The sequence below is a fragment of the Muntiacus reevesi genome, chromosome 8 (genome assembly GCF_963930625.1).
Source record: "Muntiacus reevesi chromosome 8, mMunRee1.1, whole genome shotgun sequence".
NCBI classification, from domain to species: Eukaryota; Metazoa; Chordata; class Mammalia; order Artiodactyla; family Cervidae; genus Muntiacus; species Muntiacus reevesi.
The window spans coordinates 31,478,962-31,503,276 of record NC_089256.1 but is presented as its reverse complement, the minus strand read 5'-3'; the positions used below and the strand labels follow the sequence as shown (position 1 = coordinate 31,503,276).

The window sequence follows — 24,315 nt, the reverse complement described above, 5'->3', positions numbered from 1 at the left end:
GACTCAGAATCTCTGGAGACAAGGCTCCCAGGAGTCTGTTTGAAGCAGCACTAGCCATCTCATGCGTGTCTCTCAGGCTGTATTCTGGTCATTTCTGTACCGGTCTGGCTCTCCTTGCCTTGGACTCAGCCCCTGGAAGGAAGGGCTTGGCCTCCCCATCTTTGTACCCCAGTATCTTTCACAGTGCCTGCTCATGATGAGTTGGGGAATGAATGGCCGGAGTTGCAGTTAGAGCCTGATGCTCTGTGGACTCACCGTGGCTCCTGCCACACGCAGCGTCCCGCAGAATGGGCAGGGCCCTTTTCCCTCGTGCCTGCTCTGAAACTGCATCGCCCCCTGGGCCGTGCCTGGGCAGCTTTGATGGCGGGTGCAGAGGCAGTGTTGGTAAAGTACAGCCTGTGACCTCTGCCGTCCCCCAAGTTCCTCAGTCCTAAGGGTCTGAGCTCATGGAGGTGTAGGACTCTGCCCTGCTTGGAGATGCTCAGGTTTTAAGAGTGTTTCACACTGGAATAGGATGACGTGTGGATATGGACACATGGCCATAATCTATTCAGTGGGAAAAAAATCTAGTGGGAAAAATGCTTGTATAAGACTATGCGTAGAGTTTATGTAAAAGCATATATACATGTAGTAAAGGAACATGGATGTATAAGAGGAAAAAAGGTCTAGAAGAGACTCATAGCTTGGTCCACAGACTCTAATCTGCTTGTTACCAATTAAGGTGAAGTACCCACAGAAATTGAGAAATTTTTCTTTTTAGCCATTTGACATTGCTGTGACATCCCAGTGGCTTTTCACTTTTCTACTTCATTGTCTTCTGCAAAAATGTTGATTCATGTTGGTTGATGGTGGATTTGGGGGGATGCAATATCATAGTTTCAGAAGCATGTAGCCTCACAAGTTTTTAATGGTTACTGCCAAGAATGCTGGGGATTTTAATTTTTTCATTTCTCAATGTTTTCTGCATTATTTGCAATGACCATGTTTTATCATTTTCATAGGCAGGGAATGAGGGTGGAGGATGCAGCGCTATTATAAAAAGGTACCTTTATGAATCAAAGAAATGAATTTCTATGGAAGGAATTTTAGGAACGATGAGGGCTGGTAGGAAAAAAATTTCTAGATTGGTAGTCCCTGCCCTACCTGTAGATAAACCCTGATGTTGGTGGGTTTGCTTGATGAATTATTGTATTGTTAACTTCTCACATGGTAATTCATGGAAGGTTGAAAAGAGCCTTAAAGGCCTTTTAGGATTGTTTGCAGCCAAGACACCCTCATTTATAAAAATACAAAACAGTCACCAGGATAGAACAGTGGGAAACATTCCAAACATTAAGGATGTTTAGATATTCACACTTACTAAATGGATTTGAGTAGTAGCATCCTTTCTACGTGGATACGTGCCGGTACGTATAGCCCTTGGACAGCGCAGATACTGTAGTGTCACTTAGGGAAAATGACATTAGTGCGGGCTGTTGGCTAGAATATAGAAATAGCTGTCAGTGTTGAGATGCAGTCTGCTGCCTTAAAACAAATCAGCTGTCTTCCTTTTAAACAATTATCCAGATAGTATGTAAACTTTCCTGGCACCATTGTGGGAACCTGGGCACCTGCTGTTGCAGTACAGTGACCCGACTGTGTCCCCAGCCTTATCCAGGTACCTTCCCTCTGACTGCAGGGTGTCTCGAGGTGGCGTCACCTCAAAAGAAGACAGGATCTGAGGACTGGTGGAGCTGTCGGCCCCATGGTTGAGAGAATCTTCAGATCCCCCTGTTGGCAGAGAGCTGTGGTCCCTGTGGCCTTTTAATATTGAACTATTGTTTTTCCCTCTGAGCATTTATTGTAGAGCCTTTTAACATAGCAGTGTATTGTGTGTGTGTCTGTGTTGGCTGGATGAATTAAACATCTCTTGAACCTCATCCTTTGGCAGGCATCCCAGTATCTTCGCCCAGTGCTTGGTCTCTGAAAGTTACTTAATCTGCCTATCACCACATAGATGCTTCTAAAGTAGAGGCTGTATCCCTTTTATGCAACACATCTTAACCAAGAGTCTCACGATCGTTTGCAGATTTGCAAAGGTGCTCTTAGAGAGCTCAGAGAATCAGCCTCTTTCATTACCTTAAAGGAAGGTGGAAAACAATTTTGATCTCTTCTGGCCTGACTTTTTTCCTTTGCTGTGTTTTGCTGGATTATCTGAGAGACAGTAGCATTTGTTCTGACAGAAAGGAATTGCCATCAGGAAGACAATCACAGAAGCGTCTGTTGTGTATTCACACTGCAGCCAAATCCGCTGACTGTAAATGCCTGTCGTGTGGGGTCAGAGTCACCCCGCAACGTGATGACCGGAGTTCGGGTGTCTTTGTCTACCTGACCCTTTTGTTGCTAGCACACAAAAGGCTTCAGCTTCATTCTGATAAATTTGAAACCAGCAGATTTGACGTTTTCTCCCTGGTTTTTAGCTTTTTTTTGTTTTTGAAGAAGAGATGGAAGAGAGATTGTCCTTCCTTATGGTTCTAGTTCCTGTTTGTACCTAACAAATTACCCCAAGCTTCTTTACCCCAAATCAAATGCTTTCTGTTGCCCATGGTTTGTGGATGGGGAATTTGGAGCGAGCTCCACGGGGTGGTCCTTGCTGGAGGAGTCTCATGCACTTGTAGCCAAGATGTCAGTTGGGTGCGCCCTGCCCTCCTCGCGGTGTCTGACTGCCCCCAAGGGGTGTCTCAGGATGACTATGTGGAAACACCAGAGCCTTGGGGGTCCCACAGCGGCACTTCTGTGGTGATCTGCTGGTTCAGGCAGCCAGGAGCCCAGCAGATTGAGGAGGACGGGCCTACACTCCATCTCTGGACGGGGTCAGTGCCAAGGCAATTGAGCCCCTTTAGAGCGGCCATGCTCCGGGTGGTCACACCGAGGCCGAAGCCGGCAGAAGTCCTTTGGCTTCAGGAACAGCCGAGTTGCTTTAATGGATAACCAGCCAGCAGAGCAAGGACTTTGATTATTCCTCTCCGTGACCCTTAAACCAGCCAGTGGCAATTAAAGCAACAGCGCGCCGTTTTGAGCCGTGCAATGGATTCTGCCATAAGGGATTCTTCGCTGCTTTGCCCCATTTCTTTAGAATTTTGTCTGAGAGACTATTACACTGCGGCTTCAGTGCCTATTATAAAAAATTAGTGGCGCCCAGGGTCCCAGAGTACAATAGCTAGACAGACACTTTGTAAATTCAGGGGGAAGGTTCTTAAACCCCTCGGGCAGCTTTTGACATGCTGCGTTCTTCCCCTGCCCTGGATTTTGCTAGCGTTCCCACTGTAGAAATAGGATTCTGGTGTTGCATGCATTTGCTAGAAATTGGATCCACCCCCCCTCCCCCAGGTTGGAACTTGTTCAAGCAAATCGTACTTGAATGCTATGAAACTTGGGATCGAAAAAGCATAGGAAAACTTGTTTTAGAGCTGATAGAGGAAAAGCGTGGACTGGGGCCTTCAGGAAATTTAGATTTGAATCCTCCCCCTGCCTCTTTGTAAGCTGTGCAGTCTTGGCAAGGTTTTTAGCTTTTCCAGGTTTTTCCTTTCCTTCTCTCGGAAGGGGGAAGGGCAATACCTATCTTGCAGAGCTATTAAGGATTAAATAAGGTGATGATTGTAAAGTGCCTGGCCCTATACCTAGCATGTAAAGTGTTCAGCCAGCTTTGGTCCTTTCCTGTTGAACCGTTGCTGTTTATTGAATAACAACACCTCCATAAAAATCACTACTATTTATTGAAAGCTGATTGCATTCCAAGCATTGTCCTCAGTGTTTTATGTAGGTTAGTTCTCGCAGCAGCTCTTGAGGACGTTGCTGGGACACAGAGGGGCTGAGAGACTGAGCCAGTTCTCCTGGGCTACACGGCCAGTGGGATGAGGACCCAGGATTTCAATCCAGGAGTCTGAGGCTGGAGCCCAGGCGCTGAAGTAGTTTTAAGCTGTGTGTTTGTGGGTTTGGAGGGGGCATCCTCTGAGGTCCCCACCAAGGTTGGTGAGGTGGAGGAGCGCTGATCTAGGACTTGGGGACCAGGTGTTCAGTTTCTGCCCTGACACTCACCAGATACACATCCTTGGGAGTGGGGGAGGCTTCAGTTACCGCTCTGTGCAATGGCAGCCTCTGAGTTAGATGACGGGCAGAGGCTTTTCCATCCCTGATAGTGAATGACTGAGACTTTTAAAAATAATCTGTTTTATTGAAATATAGTTGATTTGCAATGTGGTGTTAATTTCTGCTGCATGGCAAAGTGATTCAGTTATACATATATAGATATATATACACACACATTCTTTTTCATATTCTTTTCCTTTATGGTTTATCACAGGATATTGAATATGGTTCCCTGTGCTTTACAACAGGACCTTGTTGTTTATCCATTATATGTAAGAGTTTGCACCCACTCATCCCAAACTCCATCCGTCTCCCCCACCTCCCCCTCGGCAATCATAGACCTGTTTTTTGTGCCTTTGAGTTGGTTTCTTTCTGTAAGTGAGTTCCTTTTGTCATATTTTACTTGTTTGTTTTACTCGGCCATGCCGTGTGGGATCTTTACTGCATGTGGGATCTAGTTCCCTAACCTGGGATTGAACCCTGGTCCCCTGCATTGGGAGTGTGGAAGCTTAGCAACGACCACCAGGGAAGTCCTTTTTATTCTTGTATTTTTTTGGTCACACTGTTGCAGCATGTGGGATCATAGTTCCCCAAGCAGGGATCGAACCCATCCCCCTGCAGTGGAAGAGTAGCAGTCTTACCTGCTGGACCACCAGGGAAGACCCTGTGTTATATTTTAGATCACACGTATAAATGATATCATGTGATATTTGTCTGGTTTACCTAACTTAGTATGATCATCTGTAGGTCCACACATGTTGCTGCAAGTGGCATTATTTCATTTTTTATGGCTGAGTAGTATTCCACTGGGTGTGTATTAATATATATGAACACACATGTAGACACTCACACATATATTGTTTAGTCACGAAGTTATGTCTGTCTGTTTTGCGACCTCAGGGACTATAGCCCGCCAGGCTCCTCTGTTCGTGGGACTTCCCAGGCAAGAGAAGACTTTTGCCATTTCCTTCTCCAGGGAATCTTCCCAACCCAGGGATCAAACAGGCAGATTCTTTACTAGTGAGCCCCCCGGGAAGCCCCCCACATATATACACATACACAGGCGTGTTTTTCTTCCGTTCCCCTGTTGATTGACATTTACGTTTCCAGGTCATAAATCGTGTGGCTATGATCACAGAAGCACATGCAGCTTTTTGAATTATAGTTTTCGTTTTCTCCACATAAATGCCCAGGAGTAGGATTGCTGGGTCAGGTGGCAGCTCTGTTTTTAGTTGACTGAGGAACTTTCATACTCTTTTCCGGAGTGGCTGTCCCAGTTTATGGGCAGGACAGAGATTTTTATTTGAATCTAGCAACATGCTGAATGGGCTGAGTCCTCAGTCTTGATCACGGGGAAATAAAACACGTAGGTGAATCTGAGCTGCAGCCAAACTCTGATCCTTATTGAAGTCATACTTGGGCACAGCTGAAGAAAAGCCCTTGAGAAAATGAAAGTGCTCTGCCTCGTTCCTTCCCGCTTCCAGGCCTGCTGAAGCAGCCTCTTTTGACGTTTTCAGCCGTTCCTTCTGGGTTCTTCCGCGTCTCTCGCAGCAGCGGCTGTGGGTTTTGACTTTGGTTCCTTTGCGTCCTCCGGCCTCCCTCCCTTCTGTTCTGTGAGGGGGTCAGAAGGAAGGTCCTCCAGGAGGAGCCAGCAGCATCTTGCCTGCAATGCGGGGCGGGGGTTGCGTGCTTTCTGGGGAGGCTGTGCTGCCTGGCCCCTGGCGCCCCCGAGGCCGGCCCTGAACTCGCGCACCGCCCTGATGCCCACGCGCGTGTTCATTCTGAGACAGACCTTGTGATGCAGGACCGCTTGATGGCGTGGCTGACGCGTCACTCCCGATCAATGTGCACAGTAGCTTTATGATCCATCTGAGATCTGGTATTTGCAAGTGTGGGGGAAAGTGGGTCTTCAGGTTGAGGAAATATGTGAAGCCTCTCAGCGTCGACATGGAAAATAGTTCACTAGTGGTTGAACTCTTGTAAAATGCCAGTTTCAGCAATTCTGCCTCCTCTCACATAAAGAATCCTGGGGGTTTAAAAACACGTGTTTGGCCCGGAATGAAACAGCAGCAAGTCCTGTCAGCCGTCTCAGCTTTGTGTGTGTGTGTGTCAGTGTGTGTGTGTAAGCGTGTGAGTGTGTCTGTATGTTTGTGAGAGTGTGTGAGTCAGTGTGTGTGTGTGTAAGCATGTGTGTCTGTATGTTTGTGAGAGTGTGTGTGTCAATGTGTGTGTGTAAACGTGTGAGTGTGTCTGTGTTTGTGAGAGTGTGTGTGTATGTGTGTCTGTGTGTGTAAGTGTGAGAGTGTGTGAATGTGAGAGTGTGTGTCATTGTATGTGTGTAAATGTGTGTGTATGTATGTTAGTGTGTGTATGTGTGAGAGAGGTAGTGTGTGTGTCAGTGTGTGTGTAAGTATGTGAGTGTGTCTGTATGTTTGTGAGAGTGTGTGTATGTGTGTAAGCATGTGAGTGTGTCTATGTTTGTGAGAGAGTGTGTGTATGTGTGTGTCAGTGTGTGTGTAAGCGTGAGAGTGTGTGTGAATGTTTGTGAGAGAGTGTGTCAGTGTATGTATGTGTAAATGTATGTGTATGTTAGAGAGTGTGTGTATGTGTAAGAGTATGTGTGTATGTGAGAGAGGTAGTGTGTGTGTCAGTGTGTGCGTGTAAGTGTGTGAGTGTGTGTATGTGAGAGAGTGTGTGTCGTGTGTGTGTAAATGTGTGTGTATGTATGTTAGAGTGTGTGTATGTTAGAGTGTGTGTATGTGTGAGAGAGGTAGTGTGTGTGTCAGTATGTGCGTGTAAGTGTGTGTGTATGTGAGAGTGTGTGTATGTGTGAGAGAGGTAGTGTGTGTGTCAGTATGTGCGTGTAAGTGTGTGTGTATGTGAGAGTGTGTCATTGTGTGTGTGTAAATATGTATGTATGTTAGAGTGTATGTGTAAGTGTGTGAGTGTGTGTGTATGTTTGTGAGAGTGTGTGTGTGTCATTGTGTGTGTAAATGTGTGAGTGTATATGTGTGTTAGAGTGTGTGTGTGTATGTTTGTGTGAGAGAGAAAGAGAGAGAAAGAGAGAGAGAGTGCGTGTGTGTGTGTGTGTGTGTGTGTGTGTGTGTGTGTGTGTGTGGTTATGTAACTTCTGTCCCTCTTCCAGGACCTCAAACCACTGACCCTTGTTCCTGAAGATGAAAGGGTTTTCTCCTTTGTGGAGCTTGGACCTATATATATGTGCATATTTAATACTTTACAATTGTTAAATATATTTATTTTAATAGTTTAAAATGTGTTTGTTTATTTTTGCCTGGGCAGGGCCCTCCTCGCTGCTCACAGCTTCCTCCAGTTGCCGGGAACGGTGGCTTCTCTCCTCCGCAGTGTGCAGGCTTCTCGGCGGTGGCTTCTCTTGTGGGGAAGCGCAGGCTCCAGGACCACGGCTTCCGTAGCTGCAGCTTGTGGCCTCGGTAGTTGTGGTGCATGGGCTTATTCGCCTGGTGGCTTTGGGCCCTTCCCCGGCCAGGGATCGAACCCATGTCCCCTTTATTGGTGGGCGGATTCTTGTCCACCTCATTGCCAAGGAGGTCCTAAATATACATATTTTTTATTGTATTGCTTTGATTCCATTCTGGTGGCTCCTGCCTGTGTAATGTCAACAAAAGTGATTTGAAACTGAGTCTTTCCCAAAGTGACATTCTATAAAATAACTGATTCATATTATTGAAAACTATCAAGGCCGTGAAAACCTGAACACTTCCAGATTCGGGAGACTAGACAGAGTGTGACAACTAGATCCTGTGTGAGTCCTGGACTGGATCCTGGACCAGGGAAAAATACCTTTTCTTCCTTTGCTGTAAAAGATGTTGGTTCAGATGGTGAAGAGTCTTCCTGCAATATAGAAGACCCAGGTTTGATCTCTGGGTCAGGAAGATTCCCCTGGAGAAGGGAATGGCTACCCACTTCAGTGGGTAGAGTGGGAAAGATTAGAGATTGCTTCAAGAAAATCAGAGACACCAAGGGAACATTTTATGCAAAGATGGGCACAATAAAGGACAGAAACAGTACAGACCTAACAGAAGCAGAAGATATTAGAAGAGGTGGCAAGAATACACAGATGAACTATACAAAAAAGATCTTAATGACCCAGATAATCACAATGATGTGATCACTCACATTCACCTAGAGCCAGACATCCTGGAATGTGAAGTCAAGTGGGCCTTAGGAAGCATTTCTATGAACAAAGCTAGTGGAGGTGATGGAATTCCAGTTGAGCTATTTCAAATCCTAAAATGATGCTGTGAAAGTGCTGAGTGTTCATAGGAAGGACTGATGCTGAAGCTCTAATACTTTGGCCTCTTGATGAGAAGAACTGACTCCTTAGTAAAGACCCTGATGCTGGGAAAGATTGAAGGCAGCAGAAGGGGACGACAGAGGATGAGAGGGTTGAATGGCATCACCGACTCAATGGAGATGAGTTTGAGCAAGCTCCGGGAGTTGGTGATGGACAGGGAAGCCTGACGTGCTGTGGTTCGTGGGGTCACAAAGACACGACTGAGTGACTGAACAGCAACAGCCCACCCCAGCATTCTTGCCTGGAGAATTCCATGGACAGAGGAGCCTGGCGGGCTAGAGTCCATGGGGTTGCAAAGAGTTGGACACAGCTGAGCGACCACTTTCACTATAAAGGATGTTGGTGGGCAATTTGAACAAAATCACAGATCAGATTAGTGGCGTTGTATCAGTTTTAAGTTTCTGATTGTAATCATCATACTTTGGATATGTAAGAGAAGGTCCTCATTTTTAGGAAATACACAGTGAAATATCTCAGGCTGAAGGCCATCATGTCTGCATCTTACCTTCATTTTCCCCAAGTCTGAACTACTTTAAATCAAAAATGTTTAAAAGAGAGCCTTTTCTGCATTCCCAGACCTACCACTTATCTTAACCCAGCCTCCAAATGGCAGTGGCATCTTGACTTTGGCCAAGGCTGCGTGTCCCAGGGCAGGGCAGCTGTGCTGACGGTGTGTGTCCTGGGGATGGGAGTGGTCCTCACCTGCTTGTTTGGAAACTTCCTCGAGTCAGAGTTCTAGAGCACAGCCTTCCTGCCTGGGAGGAACTTCGTTCCGCTTAAGCCTAAAAAAAAGCTTTCAGATGCTTGAACACCTCGGAGGAGGCCAGCTTGTACAGGAAACTGTGCTGACCCGCACCATTTCTTTCCTCTTCTCCTCTCTCGGTGGGAGGAAGTTATTGCTGGTGCAGAACCCGGACAGCTGGCGTGCTGCCGTGGAAAGAGGAAGCAGGGGTCAGCCTTGTCAGCTGCCTGGGGCCTGCCCCTGGGCCTGACGCCAGGGCTAGAATCCCCTCCACTTTGCCCCAGGCCACTCAAACAGCTTAAATAAAAGATGGGGTTTCTGAAAGGCGGAAGGGTGGGGGACCCCCGGGAAGGGAAGGGCATTGCAGAGCCTTGAGCAGGCGCTGCGAGCGTCCCAGCACCTGTGGGCCCAGCACGGTGACTCGCCACGCTGGGGGTCTCCCCTGCAGAGGAGCCTTGACTGGGTTGCTAAGGGATCTGGCTGGGTGGCTGCAGAATCAGGGTCAGGGCCCCAGGTCATCTCCTGCGCCCTCTGTCTGCTGCCTGCTCTCCTCTCGTTTGCTTTCCCTTTCCTCTCTGTGGTCACCTCTGTGTCCTCATCTTGCCCTCCTCTGGCTTCTTCCATACTGGCCCCTTTGTCCCTGTCTTCCCAGGCACCCTGGTTGGGTGGAACCTGCTGATGGTGATCGCGCCTGTGAAGTGCTGGGCGGGAGCTGCTGTGGTCCCTGTGGGGCTGACCCTGGCTCCCGGGGGGCCCCTGCCCTCGCATCCCGTCTCTGCCCCCCTCCCATCTCCTCAGTCCTCTTGCCTTGGTGCCCCAGACCCTGGCTCTGCCCCAGGCACAATCTTCCCGCTTCTGCCTCTGCTGCAAAATTCCCGGAGCTGAAATCAGATTGTCCAGGCTGCCCATCCATCCCCCAGGGATGTGATGGCCACTCCTTGGGGCAGAAGAGGCAAGGAGGGCAGGCAGCAGCGGGACCCGCAAGCGTGGCTGGATCCCTGCAGGCGGAGCGCAGAGCAGAATCCGGATTCAGGAACCGGACCTGTGCCGTCCAGAATGGCAGCCACCAGCCCTATGGGGCGACTCGAGTTCTGCTTAAAAAATGACAGTTTAGTACAGTATCCAGTCAGCCACACGAGGCACACATCCAGTTTTCATTTAGCCACGTGTGGCTGGTGGCCTCTGTAGAGCCCCACACAGACTCAGAGCCTCTCCGGTGCTACAGAAAGCTCTGCAGACAGCCTGGGGGGTGCTGGATCCTTCTCACCCAAGCCCCGGGAAAGTCGTTTCTTTGTGTTTTAGCAGCTGCCAGAAGTGCACTTAAAGAGTAGAGTGGAGGGGTGGGGGGCGGGAAGTAACAGGATCTTTAGTAACATTAAAAACACGTGGGTCACCTTAGAACTGGTTGGGAAGTTGGAGCCTGTCTGATGGTGCCTTGCACCATGGAATTCTGGAACGTTCCTGCTACAAGAGACTTTACATCCCAAATCTCTTGTTCTTCTGCCTCTGTCATAATTTCTGCTTTATTCTTGTTCTGTATGTACTTATTCTACACTTTTTTTTCCCACCTGGGTTCACATTTGTCCTTTGTTTGAAAGTGAGACTTAATGACTGCAAGTGAACAGCCATCAGAGGGGAATAACTTTGTTTAAAGCAAGGTTTTTAGTGAAGAATCACGTGGATGAGCCCAGCTTGCTGATTTTGAGAGCAGCACTCTTCTGTTTCCAGTGACTTTATCAGTTTGCTTATCAATTTCTTAGCAGATTCCCTTCTCCAGGGAACGCTCTGAGCCTGACCAGCTCCCCCTTTCTTAGAAGGGAGATTAGCAAATGTGAGGAGGCAGTGAAGACATATAGTGGTTCCAAATGCAGGCTTTCTCCTTGGGAAAATCAGAAGGGGTAACAGAAGGCCTGAGAAGGAATAGCTGCTTCGCTGTTACTGAACACACACCCGTGTTCCCCTCCGGCGGGGTCTCTACAGGGCAGCCCAGGGTGTGGGTGGGGCGGGTGTGATTTGGTGACACCTGCTGACCTAGTGCTTTTGGGCCCTGGGTTCCTTTCATACTCTTGTGATCACTGAGCATTTCAGAGAGATTCTGTTTTTTTGGGTAGAATCTATTACCCATTAAAAAAAACTGTATTCATTTTTACATGAATTTTTATTTTTAAAACCATTCATTAAAAGTGACAGTAATAAACCTATTACATATATATCTTATCAAAATAACTTTCCCCAAAACTCCCCAAAAAATTGTGAAAAGAAAGCCGTCATTTTATGCCTTTTGCAAGTCTCTTTCCTGTCGGGCTTAACAGGAGAGCTGGATTCTCATTTCTGCTCCTGCATTCATTCATTCTCATGATGTCACATATCAAGTAGTCTCTGGAAAACTCCGCTCAACACTCATGAGAGAACGAAAGTGGAAGAGGTAAATTAAATTGAATTTGATGATGAACATGATTTTGACCGTGCAGAGTCCCAGAGAAGGTCTCCAGGAACCCCTGCCCCACCCCCGTGTTCCCCAGACCAAACTTTGAGAACCACGGGTGAGGGAAAGACGGATGGGATCTGTTGATGCTCTGTAGCCTGACACTCCCTGTGTGAGACCTCGGGCCAGCCCAGAGCGTCTCCCCGGGGCCGAGGTCTCTTATCTGGGGACTGGGGACCAGCCTTCTTGCTGAGCCTGGCCATGCTGTCCTGCAGGGTCTTTGTGGGACTCTCGGAGCATGCCTGCAATATCTTTCCGCAAGCAGAGAGCAGCGTATTTATAAGTGGCATGACTCGGGACCTTTTGAAGTTTGGTGTCTTAAGTTTGTAGGACAGTTATTTTTAAAACCTGACGTCCCATCCTCACCTTGCTAGGTTCTGGGGATGCTTTGTGCAGGGGAGAGGCTGCCCTTCTCAGCTTCCAGGCGAGATCACTGAAGCTTAGGTGGCTGGGTTGGCCAGAAAAAAGGGCTTGTCCCCGGTGTGACCACCCTGCCCGCCGCTTCCAAGGCGCCCTGGTGCAGGCTTCGTGTGGCGGGGTTTCTTGTCTGACCCAGGGCTGAGTTTCTGACACGCTGACACATTCACACGGGGAGACTGTGCCACCTTCAGCAGTTCTTTGCTCGCAAAGATTGTCCTTGGTCTGAGTCACCTAATGGACGTGACACATTTTCAGACTGGAAGCTCTGAGGTCTCCTCCAAGCTAAGGATGGCTTAGAACTCCTTCAGATGCTGATCTAAAAAAAAATCCGCTGGTAAACAGCCTTGGCGGGTGTGTGGCTTATTTTTCTTGGCCGGTGAAAGGTCTGCTTATCTTCCCGAGATGTCTTCTGAACTTATCCATGGATCGCTTAGCACAGGGAAACAGTTGACTCTCCTCCCTGGACACCCCAGGAAGCAACCCCAACTCTGATCTTGGGAGACACATTGCTTCTAATTGTAGATGACAGAGAACCGTGGTGGAGTGCTTTCTCAAACTAGGAAATAAGGCAAAAAGTACAAGTTCAGCTGTGGCCAGCTGGCTTTTAGATGGATTGGAAAAAAAAAAAAAAGAGAGAAATTCTTTCTACAGAATAGGTTGAATTAAGTTCCCCAGAAGCTCCTTGTACGAATGGTTTTACTGTGAGGGACAGAAGCCCTCCACCAATTGCCTGTATTTAGTTACAAACTTTGCCACCTTATAGACTGTGATTGACTTTTCCCCTCCCTGAATACATTAGTATGACTACCTTAAGGCCTACAGTATTTTTCAGTTTTTTTTTTTAAGAGACGTAGTTCAGTTGCAAAGGACACAAATCCAGTTCCAACTAGCTTAAACCATAAAGCAGGGGTGGCAGTTGTGTGCGTCTGTGTGTGTGCCATTTGGCTCCGGGGAAGTGGAGTTTAGAGTTAGACTATAAAGCACTGCTAGGTCCAAAAGTTCCAAGTGTCACTGGGACTCCTCTCCCTGCCTCTGGTTGGACCCTCCCCTCATGGTGCCAAGACAACTGCCATCTTCTCCAGCTTTTATTCCATCTTCTCAGCCATCTCAGTGCAAAAAGTTCCTCTTAACAGTTTCAGAAAAGTCCCAGAATGAAATCTTTCTGGGTCTGATGGGTCCCATGACCTTCCTTAACAATCACTGAAGCTCAGAGTATCCCGTACTGATGACCAGGTGTGGGATCAGTTCTGAGACCAGGGTGAGGTCCAATAAAATCAGGGTTGTTACGCTGGGTAGGCAGGGAAGATGTTGGTTTTGTGGGCTCCCATACCTCAGGGTTTTATGGTGAATTATTACTCAGGCAGCCATGCCCCTCTGTGGAATGGTGGAAGGACTAGGCCCACTCTCTTTTATCAGGGAGAAGGCTGGCTTTGTGTTGAGCATTTAACATGTCTTGGATGAATAGTTGTTGTTGGTTGGCTGCCAGCCAGCCCTGCGTCATCATCCCTGGCAGCACAGCCTCTTTGATGGAGGGAGACGCTCATGTCAAATGATATCTCTTGGACTCAGCAGCCTTTGGCGGTCACGCGCTCGACCAGGCTGGTGGTCCCTGAGTCTGCTTACCAGATTAATGTGGAGACCCCAACCCAGATTTGATCTGTGGATGCTTCTGTTTAAAAATCCACTGTGATAATTTCCTGCAATTTTTAAAAAGGGCAAAAAACAAGACAAAAACAACCCCTCCCAACTAGTATCCCATCCTCCCACCCCAGCCCTGTATTTCTCTCTCAGAGGCAATTTAATTGATCTGTTTAATACATTTTAGCTGGTTATTTAGGTATTTACTTCTGTTACTCTTAAACAGCAGGCTTTGTGTGGCTGCTTCTTGACATTTTAGGTTCAGCTTTTACCCCACCACGCTGCTCTGGAAGAGGAGGCTTCAGTCTCCTTCCTCCTCTGCCCAGCCCCCCTTTCTCCCGGTAGGACCAGGTTGCAATCAGCCTTCAGCGTGTACATTGTTGCGGCCCGGAAAGTTGTGTTCACAGTCCCGAGGTTTACTTTTCTGTCTTTTTTTTTTTTTAAAAACAAAAACAAAAACAAAACTCTTTTATGTGCGTATCCATTTATTTATTTATTGGTCTTACAGTCCGTGGGGTCAGGGATCGCACGTTGCCCCTCTGCAATGTGAGTGCGGATTCTTAACCACGGGACCCCCAGGGAAGAGGCAGAGTGGTGTTCAGGCATTACTGACAGCACGTGTTTGGGAGGTAAACGGAGGCTCCCTCGAAAACCTACCTTGTCTCCCGATGCACTTAGGATCGAGGTCAGAGCCTGGGAGCGGCTCCCGTGGCCTTCCTCCTGCCGGCCCTCCCACCTGCCGCCCTTGGCTCTGCTGGCCCTTCAGCTGCCATGCCCCCTTCTCTCTCTGGTGAGATCCTCCTCTCTCCACGTCCTGGCTGGGATGACTCTCTCTCTCTGGGTGTGGCCATCCTGGGTGTGTGTGTCTGCTGCGGTGTGTAGACCGAGGTCTTTAGTACTTAACGCACTACGTGGTGCTTCCTTATTTACCATTTGAGGACGTCTAAAGTGAAGTCTTAGCTCTGCCGTCCATCTCCCAGCTTTGTGAGCATGGGCAGGCTCCCTGGGCAGGCTCCTGGCCACACTCGTCTGGTGTGGAGCATACCCATGGCACTCGGGGGACTGTTCTCAGTACTTTGCAGTAACCTAGGCTGGAGAAGGATCTGGGAGGAAGAGAGAAGTGAGTACGACTTGATCTCTGTGCTATATACCTGAAGCTGGCACAACCCTGAAAGTCAACTGTCCTTCAGTTAAAAAGAGAGAGCAGCCGAAGCACCTAGCTGGTAAGGTTGTTAGTGACTGCATACATGGATGGATAAAAGCATCCGTGTCTGCCCCATGGGAGACTGGCCATCTGTTCCCTGCATGCCCCCTCACGCGGGTAGGTGGCTTACATCATAGTCGCTGGTGCCAGGCGTAGCTCTGGGCAAATCGGAAGTCTCTGAGGGCTGGGTAGGGGAGGTCAGTGGGTGAAGCGGGCTGGGCATGGCTCAGGCACAGGGCGTGGGGCCAGAAAGGACCATCTCTAAGGGGTGTCTTCTCCACTTTTAACCAGTGGCTGCTAGGTAGGAACGGGGGCCCAGTGTTGCCTGATCATCTGATTAAAAAAAAAAATTGTTTTTTTTTTTTCATGAGGAATTTGGAATCTAAATTAAAAAATATCAGTTTTCCTGAAATGGATAAATTATGTTAGTTTTCCACTTAGTATATAGCATATAGCCAAGGGCACGAAGCCTGTGGGTCCGTGGGCTCCTGGTTTGGGGCCCGATTCTCACGTCCCAGAGAAGACGTAGAGTGGTGGTGTGACCCGCCCCTGGTCACTGATTTGGGCCCAGGTTTTCCCGTCTGTGGCCTAGAGATGCAGTTGTGCATGTGGGCGCATCTGTGAAGCGGGTTTTCCTCCCTTGGGTCAGCTGCCCCTCAGAGCCACCCCCTTGTAGAATCATGAGTCTCTTTTTATGCCAGGGGGGAAAAAGTTGTGTTTATTTATTGAGTACCTACTGTGTGCCCAGGAGCTAGCTGTTAGGCACCCAGCTTTTATAGTCACTGGTGCCAGGAATAACTCCGGGCAAATCGGAAAGGACCGTCTCTAAGGGATGTCTTCTCCTCTACTTCTAGCCCCTGGTTGCCAGGTAGGAATGGGGCGTTGTGTTCCTCGATCTAGGTGTTGCCCTCCTAAGAGCTAACAGGCCTCCCTATGAGATGGAAAAGAACCATTTTATAGGTAGTAAAAACTATGCATAAAGAAGTGACTCGATCAGAGCTCGCAGAAAGAGGTTTAACCCGGTTTAGATCCATCTCTCTGCTGAAAGCCTGGAGCTGCAGCCAACACGTTGCCTCCCACGGACTGCAAGTCAAGCCCGACAGCAGCTCAGCAGGGCTTTGCTTGTCCCCGGGCGGCCCGCACGCGCGTGCGCGGCGTGTCCTCTGGAGGACAAGTCTAGCTTGTTCTGTCCTCAGCAGCTGTAGCTGAAGCACGTGACTGCAGACCTGGCCAGGGCAGGGGGAAGGCAGAGCAGCTGCTGCTGATGAGGACACAGGACTGGGGGGAGGGACCAAGGATACAGAAGGGGGGTACTCAGGGGCTGAGACGCTCCCGTGTAAGACAGAGGCCACGTTCCTATGTTTCAAACCCGCCTAGAAAGCCCACGGCATGAAATGATGGAGGAAGAGCAAGTTAGGCGTGATCGGAGCCTTCCTGACCTCCCATGAGCTATCCCATTCACCCATGAGGTCCATATAATCTTCTGCTTAGAAGCAGTTTTCAGATAGTGAGGCAGCCCCTTTGCAGCCAGTGGTGCACATGTGTGTACCAGCGGGGGTCGGGGGGTAGCCGGCTGCTCCTGGTGCCCCCACGGCTGCTGGTCATGTGCTGTTCCTCCTCCCCCAGCACCCACGTCGCCCCCCCCAATGCATGCAGACTCCCCAGGCTGTGGCCGTGCCAGGCCAGCTCCCTGAGGGAGGACGGATGGAGGGGACTGGGTCTCTGAGGCCCCAACTGACCCTCCCAGTGTCCTCCTAGAGCTGGAACCAGACTATCTTTGTGATTCTTCTCCTCGTGGCATCTGTGGACCTGGTTTCCTGACTTTCACGATGCAGTGAAACCTGGCGCCGCCCACCCCCTTCCCCGTTCTCCTCTCCCAGATGCCTGTCCAGGCCCGCATGGCTCGTAGAGTCTCCGGAGGGGTTGGCCACCCTTATCTGTAGCCATTCCCCACATTCCAGATGTCCAGCTTCCTGTAGTCTCTGGAAGATGCCAGCCCGACCACCCCTCCCCTGTGGCTGTGGCTCTGCTGCTGCCCCGAACTGGGTGTTCCCCTCCTCCCCCAGTGCCCATCCGTGCTTCAGGCCTCTGTGCAGATGGCACCCTGGGAGCTCCCCATGAGTCCCCCTCTAAGGGCGCGTCTCCCACCGCCCCTTACCTGGCCTGCTGAGGCTCTGGGTCCTGGGCCCCACGGCAGCTGTGCTGGTCCCATCCTCACACACTCTCCGGGGGTGGGCTGTAGGTGACCCCCTCTCACCCACCGGACTGGAGGCATCCTGAAGGCAGGGACCGAGCCCAGGGCGGAGCACAGGGCCTGGCCTGTCGGAAATTGGCACACGCTGTTGAGTGTTGACCGTGTCACAGGACTGGGGACATCACGGGCGTGTGACGAGTACTGCCATCATCATGGACTGAAACTGCCAGGGATGACCAGGTTAGACGTCTTCCTCTGGACGGAGCTTTGCAGTCTAATCCGTGCTCTCTGATACATTAGTCATGGCCTCGTTGATTGCTTCCGCATATCTAAATAAAATGGAATAAGTGAAAAGCTCCTTCTGTCAGTCTCAATAGCCAGGGTCAAGTGCTCAGTAGCCACGTGCGGCTGGGGGCTGCCATACCAGCCGGCGCAGGTGCTGGGACGTTTGCAGTATCACACCAGGTTCTCACGGGGGCCGTTGTTGTAGACATGGACTTGTATGCATAGGCTTCATGGTTGAGTGGAGGCCATTCTGGATGCTTCTGGGGAGGTCAAGTGGATTTCCACAGGCTCCTTAAGCCTGAACTCTGTCCTCAATTTCCTGTCCGCAGGACATCCGTCAGAAGTTCCGCTCTGTCCTGGTCGAAGCAACGGTGAAGCTGGATGAGCTGGTGAAGAAGATCGGCAAGGCTGTGGAAGACTCGAAGCCCTACTGGGAGGCTCGGAGGGTGGCGAGGCAGGTAAGCGTGCCCGGCCTGCCCGCCGCCCTGCATGGCGCCGTGAACACCTCTGACCTCCGGGCCCCCCTGCTGAAGGTCAGGGTGCAGGAGAGCCGTGCCTTCAGCAGGAGGTGCGTCTGGAGTTGGTGTCTTGTTTTCCCACCCCACAGCCTCCCTTCATTCCAGCTCTCAGTGCTGGTACTGCCATGTCGGTGCTGGCGTTTGGACGCCCCACCACCCAGGGTGGCTTCCCTGATAGTTCAGCTGGTAAAGAATCCGCCTGCAATGCAGGAGACCCTGGTTCGATTCCTGGCTTGGGAAGATCCCCTGGAGAAGGGATGGGCTACCCACTCCAGTATCAAAGAGTTGGACATGATTGAGCTTACAACAGTATGTAATTACTTCCCTGGTGGCTTAGATGATAAAGCGTCTGCCTACAATGTGGGAGACCTGGGTTCGATTCCTAGGTTGGGAAGATCCTCTGGAGAAGGAAACGGCAAGCCACTCCAGTACTCTTGCCTGGAAAATCCCATGGATGGAGGAGCCTGGTAGGCTACAGTCCATGGGGTCGCAAAAAACTGGACACGACTGAGCAGACTTCGCTTTCACTGGTGGCTCAGACGGTAAAGAATCTGCCTGCAATGAGGGAGACCTGGGTTCGAACCTGATCCCCTGGAGAAGGGAAAGGCTACCTACTCCAGTACTCTTGCCAGGAAAATCCCACGGAGGAGCCTGGTAGGCTACAGTCCACGGGGTCACAAAGAGCCGGACATGACTGAGCAGGGTCACTGGTCACTGCTGGGCAGTGCCTCGCTGTTGACGTTGGTACCTGGTCCACTTCCCAGGCGGCCAGGCCCACTCGTGTGGATGGGAGACTGTGATTGCAACATCCGGCTTGACCTCTGCCTCCCTAGTGTCAGCCCCAGGGAGAACGTGCCTTCCCTGAATTCTCCTTCCAGGTTCGGGAGGAACTGACCGCTTCCCTCTCTTGAAACGTTGGTTCTTCGTCCCGAGAGCATAGATAGGCAACAGAGGACCCGAGACTAGAAAGGGGGGTGGCCCTGGGGCTGCTGGCTTCAGAGGGCGTCTTCCATGGATCGTCAGTGGTGTGAGGACCTCCCGGGGTCAGGTTGAGGCCCTGGGAACAGGAGAGAAGAGAGCTCCTGACACATGGCAGAGAGGGCCAGCTCACCGCTGAGGCATGCGTAGGCTCAGGAGTTGGTCCATACTGAGGTCCTGTCCCTGCCGTGCGTCTGCTGACGGAAGATGCTGCCTCCCCGAGTCCCTGCCTGTAAGCCGACGCTCGGTGAGGGCGGGTTCCCCTGTGAGCCCCCTCTGCATGTGCACTGCGTGTCGTTGGGCCCGGAGGTGGGGAGGCAGCGGGCAAAGGGGAGCCCCAGGGATGCGTTAAGATTGGAGCCATGGAGGATCCAGGGCCAGGACTGGGGCATTCCTCTCCCTGGCCCTGCTCCGGGCACCCCTTAGACATCTCATCAGGGATCCCTTTGATGTTTGGCGGTCCTGCCAGGATCCTCGCTGCAGACTTGGGTTTTGCAGCTCCACACCCTGAGCTGAGCTTTCTGCTCGGAACCTGACGCAGACGCTGCCTCGGCTCCTAAACTGAGCGCTGGCCTGAAACCTACCCTTCCCTGGCCTGCTGCCCTGGGCTGTGTGACGTCACAGGGCCTGGGCACCTTGGCCTGCGTCTCAGCCACACCGCTCTCCTCCTCCCTCTGTGCTCCACCCGGGCTGGCAGCTTTCCAGGGAGAAGAAGTCCTTCTCCAGAAGGTGCTCACCAGTCCCCAGAAGCCCCCCCGCCGAGGCATCCCCCCTCCAGGGTGCCCTGTGTCACAGCCTTCAAGGTGCCCCCTATTGGGGGCCGTGTCTCACCCACCATAGCCCAGGGTGGTAGTGGTCTTGACCTCGTAGTGTGAAAGGTTCTGGTTCGATTGGAGGAGAGGTTTCTGATACTGTAAACATTGGGTCAGTCCTGAGGAGGGCGCGAAATCTCTTCTGAAAGTCTTCATCACTTGAATCCTTGGGCCTTTTGAGGCCACAGAGGTCCCCGTGTCATCGGGGGACTTTGCAGGGGCCTGTGAAGGCATCCCCTTGGAGCCTTAGTAGTGACATCCCCACTGGGAGTTTCCCCACTGGGTCTCCAGCACTGAGATTTTGGAGCAGAACTGCTGAAGGGACCTCTGTGTTCAGGGGCCTCTGGAGGTGGGCCCTTCAGGTTACCAGCCCTGGCTGACGGGCGGTGACTTCCTTTGGCTGAGCTGATGCCAAACCTGATCCCTCCTCAGGGTCTTTGAACTTGTGGGTCCCTCTGTGTGTTGTCTTAATTGCAGGATTTGCCTGGTCCATCCCATCTCCTTAAGGTTTCTGTTCAGATGACACTTTATGGTGGCTCAGAGGGTAAAGCGTCTGCCTGCAATGCAGGAGACCTGGGTTCAATCCCTGGGTTGGGAAGATCCCCTGGAGAAGTAAATGGCAACGCACTCCAGTACTCTTGCCTGGAGAATCCCATGGACAGAGGAGCCTGGTAGGCTATAGTCCACGGGGTTGCAAAGAGTTGGGGATGACTGAGCAACTTCCCTTTCTTTTCTTTTTATCAACAAGGGCTTCTTGGGCTCACATTGGAATGACAGCTGCCAGCCCACCATCTCTATCACCCCAACCCCCATTCCTTGGTAGGCCTTTTCTCCATAGCAGTTCTCAGCCTGTGACCTCTTACCGTTTACTTGTTTATGGTAGTGAAACCCCACTGATTTCCAGACTTAGAGAATTTGATCTGCTTGGGTCACTTCCATGTCTGCAAGGCCAGCATACAGAAGGTGTTCAAGTCATGAGGACATGAGCAAATGAACCAGTAAGTGAATGAGAGGTTGACCAGATGTTCCTCCCAGCCCTCCCTTGGCATGCTGAGCTTTCCCTTTTGATTGTTGCGTTCCTCACAGCTTCTCCCCTGCCCTGTGGCTAGGTGAGCAGACTGGCAAATCCGGCTCCATCTGGGTTGGGTTGATTCAAATCTGATTTGGTGGGTGAGTCCCCAGTTGGCTTCGACACATCTGGAATAGATTTCACACCATTCCCTTTTCTCTGCACCCCAGTCCTCTTAGATGGAAGAAGATGGGGGGAGCTGGGTTGGGCGGGCACTCCGGCTGGGCAGTCGTGAATCCTGGCTTTGCGTTTCCCTCTCATCTCTTTGCTCTCATTGCCAGTGAGCGCAATGGTCATTCAATGACTGTGTCCCGTGGGCAAGCCGTGGAGTCGTCAGGCCTCATCACACGGTACAGACGCTGGGGCTGGGCGTGCTCCATCAGCTGGCAGAGCCCAAGATGAATGTCAAGGGAATCCTGCCCGGCTTTATGCCTGCAAACCACCCTCCCACAAATTCCTTCCTCCTTACAAGTGGGCAGGAAGAAGGGCAGAGAAAGGCTCAAAGTGACCCCTGCACCTCAGCCTCCAGGGACCTTGTTGGTCTCTGGCCGAGGTGCTGACAGGGCCCTCGAAGGCCGAGGCTGGGCGCAGATGTCCCTTTTTTCCTCTCTGCAGACGGTGGGCCATCTGGGCTTGGCCAGGTGGCCGGGTCTGTCGGTGCGTCCGAGTCCTCAGACCTTCCTGGTGGCGAAGGGGGTGGGCCTGCCTCTAGCTGCGGCGAGCTGGGGCTTCCGGTTCTCTCCCTCTGCTCTTACCTCCACCCCTTCCTGTATGTGTTTACAAGCCCCTCTGACTGTGTGTAGCAGCGATGGTGTCAGAAATGCCCTCAGAGCATCTCCGCCAAGTGTGTATTATAAGGCACTGCGCTCTCAGAGCCTCAGCATTCTCATCGCTGTGGGAACAGTGATCTGAAAACAGTGAAATAGTGATGGTCGTGGACCCTGAGAGGTAGGAGGTGACCTTAGGACTTAGTGAAGTGAAAGTCACTCAGTCGTGTCTGACTCTTTGTGACCCCGTGGACTATACAGTCCATGGAATTCTTCAGGCCAGAATACTGGAGTGGGTTGCCATTCCCTTCTCCAGGGGATCTTACCAACCCAGGGATCGAACCCAGGTCTCCCACGTTGCAGGCAGATTCTTTACCAGCTGAGCTACCAGGGAAGCCCCTCTTAGGACTTAAATGAGATAGTATTTGATGACGGAATCCCTGCATGACCTTGTTATTGTTGTTTAGTCACTAAGTTGTGTCCGACTCTTTTGCAAACCCATGGACTGTAGCCCACCAGGCTCCTCTGTCCATGGGATTTCCCAGGCAAGAATACTGGAATGGGTTGCCATTTCTTACTCTAGAGGAGCTTCCTGACCCAGTGGTCAAACCCGCATCTCCTGCATTGGCAGGCGGGTTCTTTACCACTGAGCCACCAAGGGGAGCCCCCATGTGACCTTAGGCTTCATTAAAAAATGTTTTTAGAAAATTCAGAAGAAAATAAGTCCCCTTACCTTCTGTTAATATTTATATATGTCCTTCCTTTTGGCTGGAGAATCCCATGGACAGAGGACCATGGTGAGCTACAGTCCATGGGGTCGAAAAGAGTCAGACACCACTGAGTGACTAACACACACACACAATTTTTCTTGAAAACAAAAGAGATAATACTGTGGTTTGGTTTTATGATGTCTGGAATACACATATCCATCCATCTATAGTCTCGGGAACAATGGAGATTTATAAAGGGAAAGACTTATACAGCTTGGTTTTCCAAAAAGAGTTTACAAAGATCTGTGGTTGTTGGGCCAGTAGAAATTGTGTCTGCTCATCAGTAATTTGCACTGACTTTATTGTTCCTGATGTCAACTCATTTTCCTACCATGAGTCAGATCCAGTCCTGTGATCTTGATAACCTAATCTGGGTTCTGCTAAGAGGAGGCGGGACATTTTTTTTTTTTCCCCCCTGGGTTTAGCTGAGGCAGGAAACAGACTTTGATTTATTTGAGGGTTTTTGTCTGTGAGCCAGAGCTTGTCTTTAAGGTGGCTTTGACGTATCTGCCAGCCCGTCTAGCCTTCAGTGTGTGACTGGGACCTTCTGACGGTGGGTGGAGCCCTGTGACTCAGCCCTGAATGACAGTTTCCTGCTTCCTCTGCTCCTTGGGATCTAACTAGTCTAACAGTGGCCCCAAGCCTATCATATTGTCACTGCCTGTCCCAGCCCTTGTTATAGTTTTCCTTCTTGAAAAATGATGGTAAACTGCATTTAGCATAGGTTTTACCATTTTAACTATTTCCAAGTGTACAATTCAGTAACATTAAGTACATTCTTACTGTTGGGCAGGCTCACCGCCGTCCATCTTTAGAACTTTATCATTTTCCCAAGTTGGACCCTGTACTTCATAATAATAACTCCCCACTCTGCCCTTTCCCCAGCCTTTGGCACGCACCATTCTGCTTTTTCTGTCTGTGATCTTGACTCCTCCAAGCACCCCATGAAAGTAGACTTGTATAGAGTTTGTCCTTTGTGACTGGCGTTTTTCACTTAAGCATCATGTCTTCAAGGTTTATCCATGAAGACTGTGTTGGAATTTCATTCCTTTTTTAAGGTTGAATAATATTTCCACTGCATGTGTAAACCACATTGTGTTAGTCATTCAACTCATTTTCCTATCATGAGTCAGATCCAGTCCTGTGATTGCAAACCTTCTGGCCGCCTTTGTTATTTTTAAAACGGTTAGAGTGTGTCAGGAGACTTTGAAACTCTGAAGTGCAGCATAAATGCAAAATAGTGAGGGTCATTCAGGGCTGACAGTTGCCCGTTTTGTATTTACGGGACCACGACCAGCCCTTTAACCTCCTTTGGGGAAGCAGTGGGAGGGGAATGTTTGAAGCTTAGGTGACTTAACTATAGGACAGCTGACAGAGCTTGACCTCCGAGCCAGACTGCCTGACTTTGAATCCCAACTTACCATGTAATAGCTGTGGGACCTGGGCAGTCTGCCTAATGTTTGAGCCTCAGTGTCTTCATCTCTAAAATGGAGCTGTAGGGACTTCCCTGGTCCACTGGTTAAGATTCCCAGCTGCCAGTGGAAGTGGCTTGGGTTCACTCCCGGTTGTGGAACTAAGACTCTGCATGCTACACAGCGTGGCCAAAAAAAAGAAAAATGGAATTGTGTATCAGTTAGCTTTTGCTGTGAAACAAACTAAACTCAATGGCTTTATACGTTTATTTAGCTGTTGGTTTTGCTGGGCAGTTTTCTGATCTCAGATTTTGGCTGATCTCATGAGTATACAGTCAGTTGATGGGTTAGCTGGGGGTTGGTTGTTCTGTAAAAGATTTATTTATTTTATTTTTTGGCTGTGCTGGGTTTTGCTGCAGGCTGGCTTTCTCTGGTTGTGGCCAGTGGTGGCTGCTGCTCTTTGCACTGTAAGAGCTGCTCATTGCCACGGCTTCTTTTGTTGTGGAGGACAGACTCTAGGGCTCTGGGGCTCTGGAACCCAGGCTCAGTAGCTGTGGCAC

At 50.3% G+C, this 24,315-nt stretch overlaps 1 protein-coding gene across 1 annotated transcript in view; it reads left to right on the top strand.

The window, feature by feature from the left end:
• Positions 1-24,315, top strand: part of SH3BP5 (SH3 domain binding protein 5) — a 75,860-nt gene that overhangs the window by 11,142 nt on the left and 40,403 nt on the right. Inside the window, exon 3 of the mRNA XM_065943181.1 lies at positions 17,759-17,887. Within this exon, the coding sequence (XP_065799253.1) occupies positions 17,759-17,887 (129 nt within the window). The remainder of the gene's footprint in view (positions 1-17,758; positions 17,888-24,315) is intronic.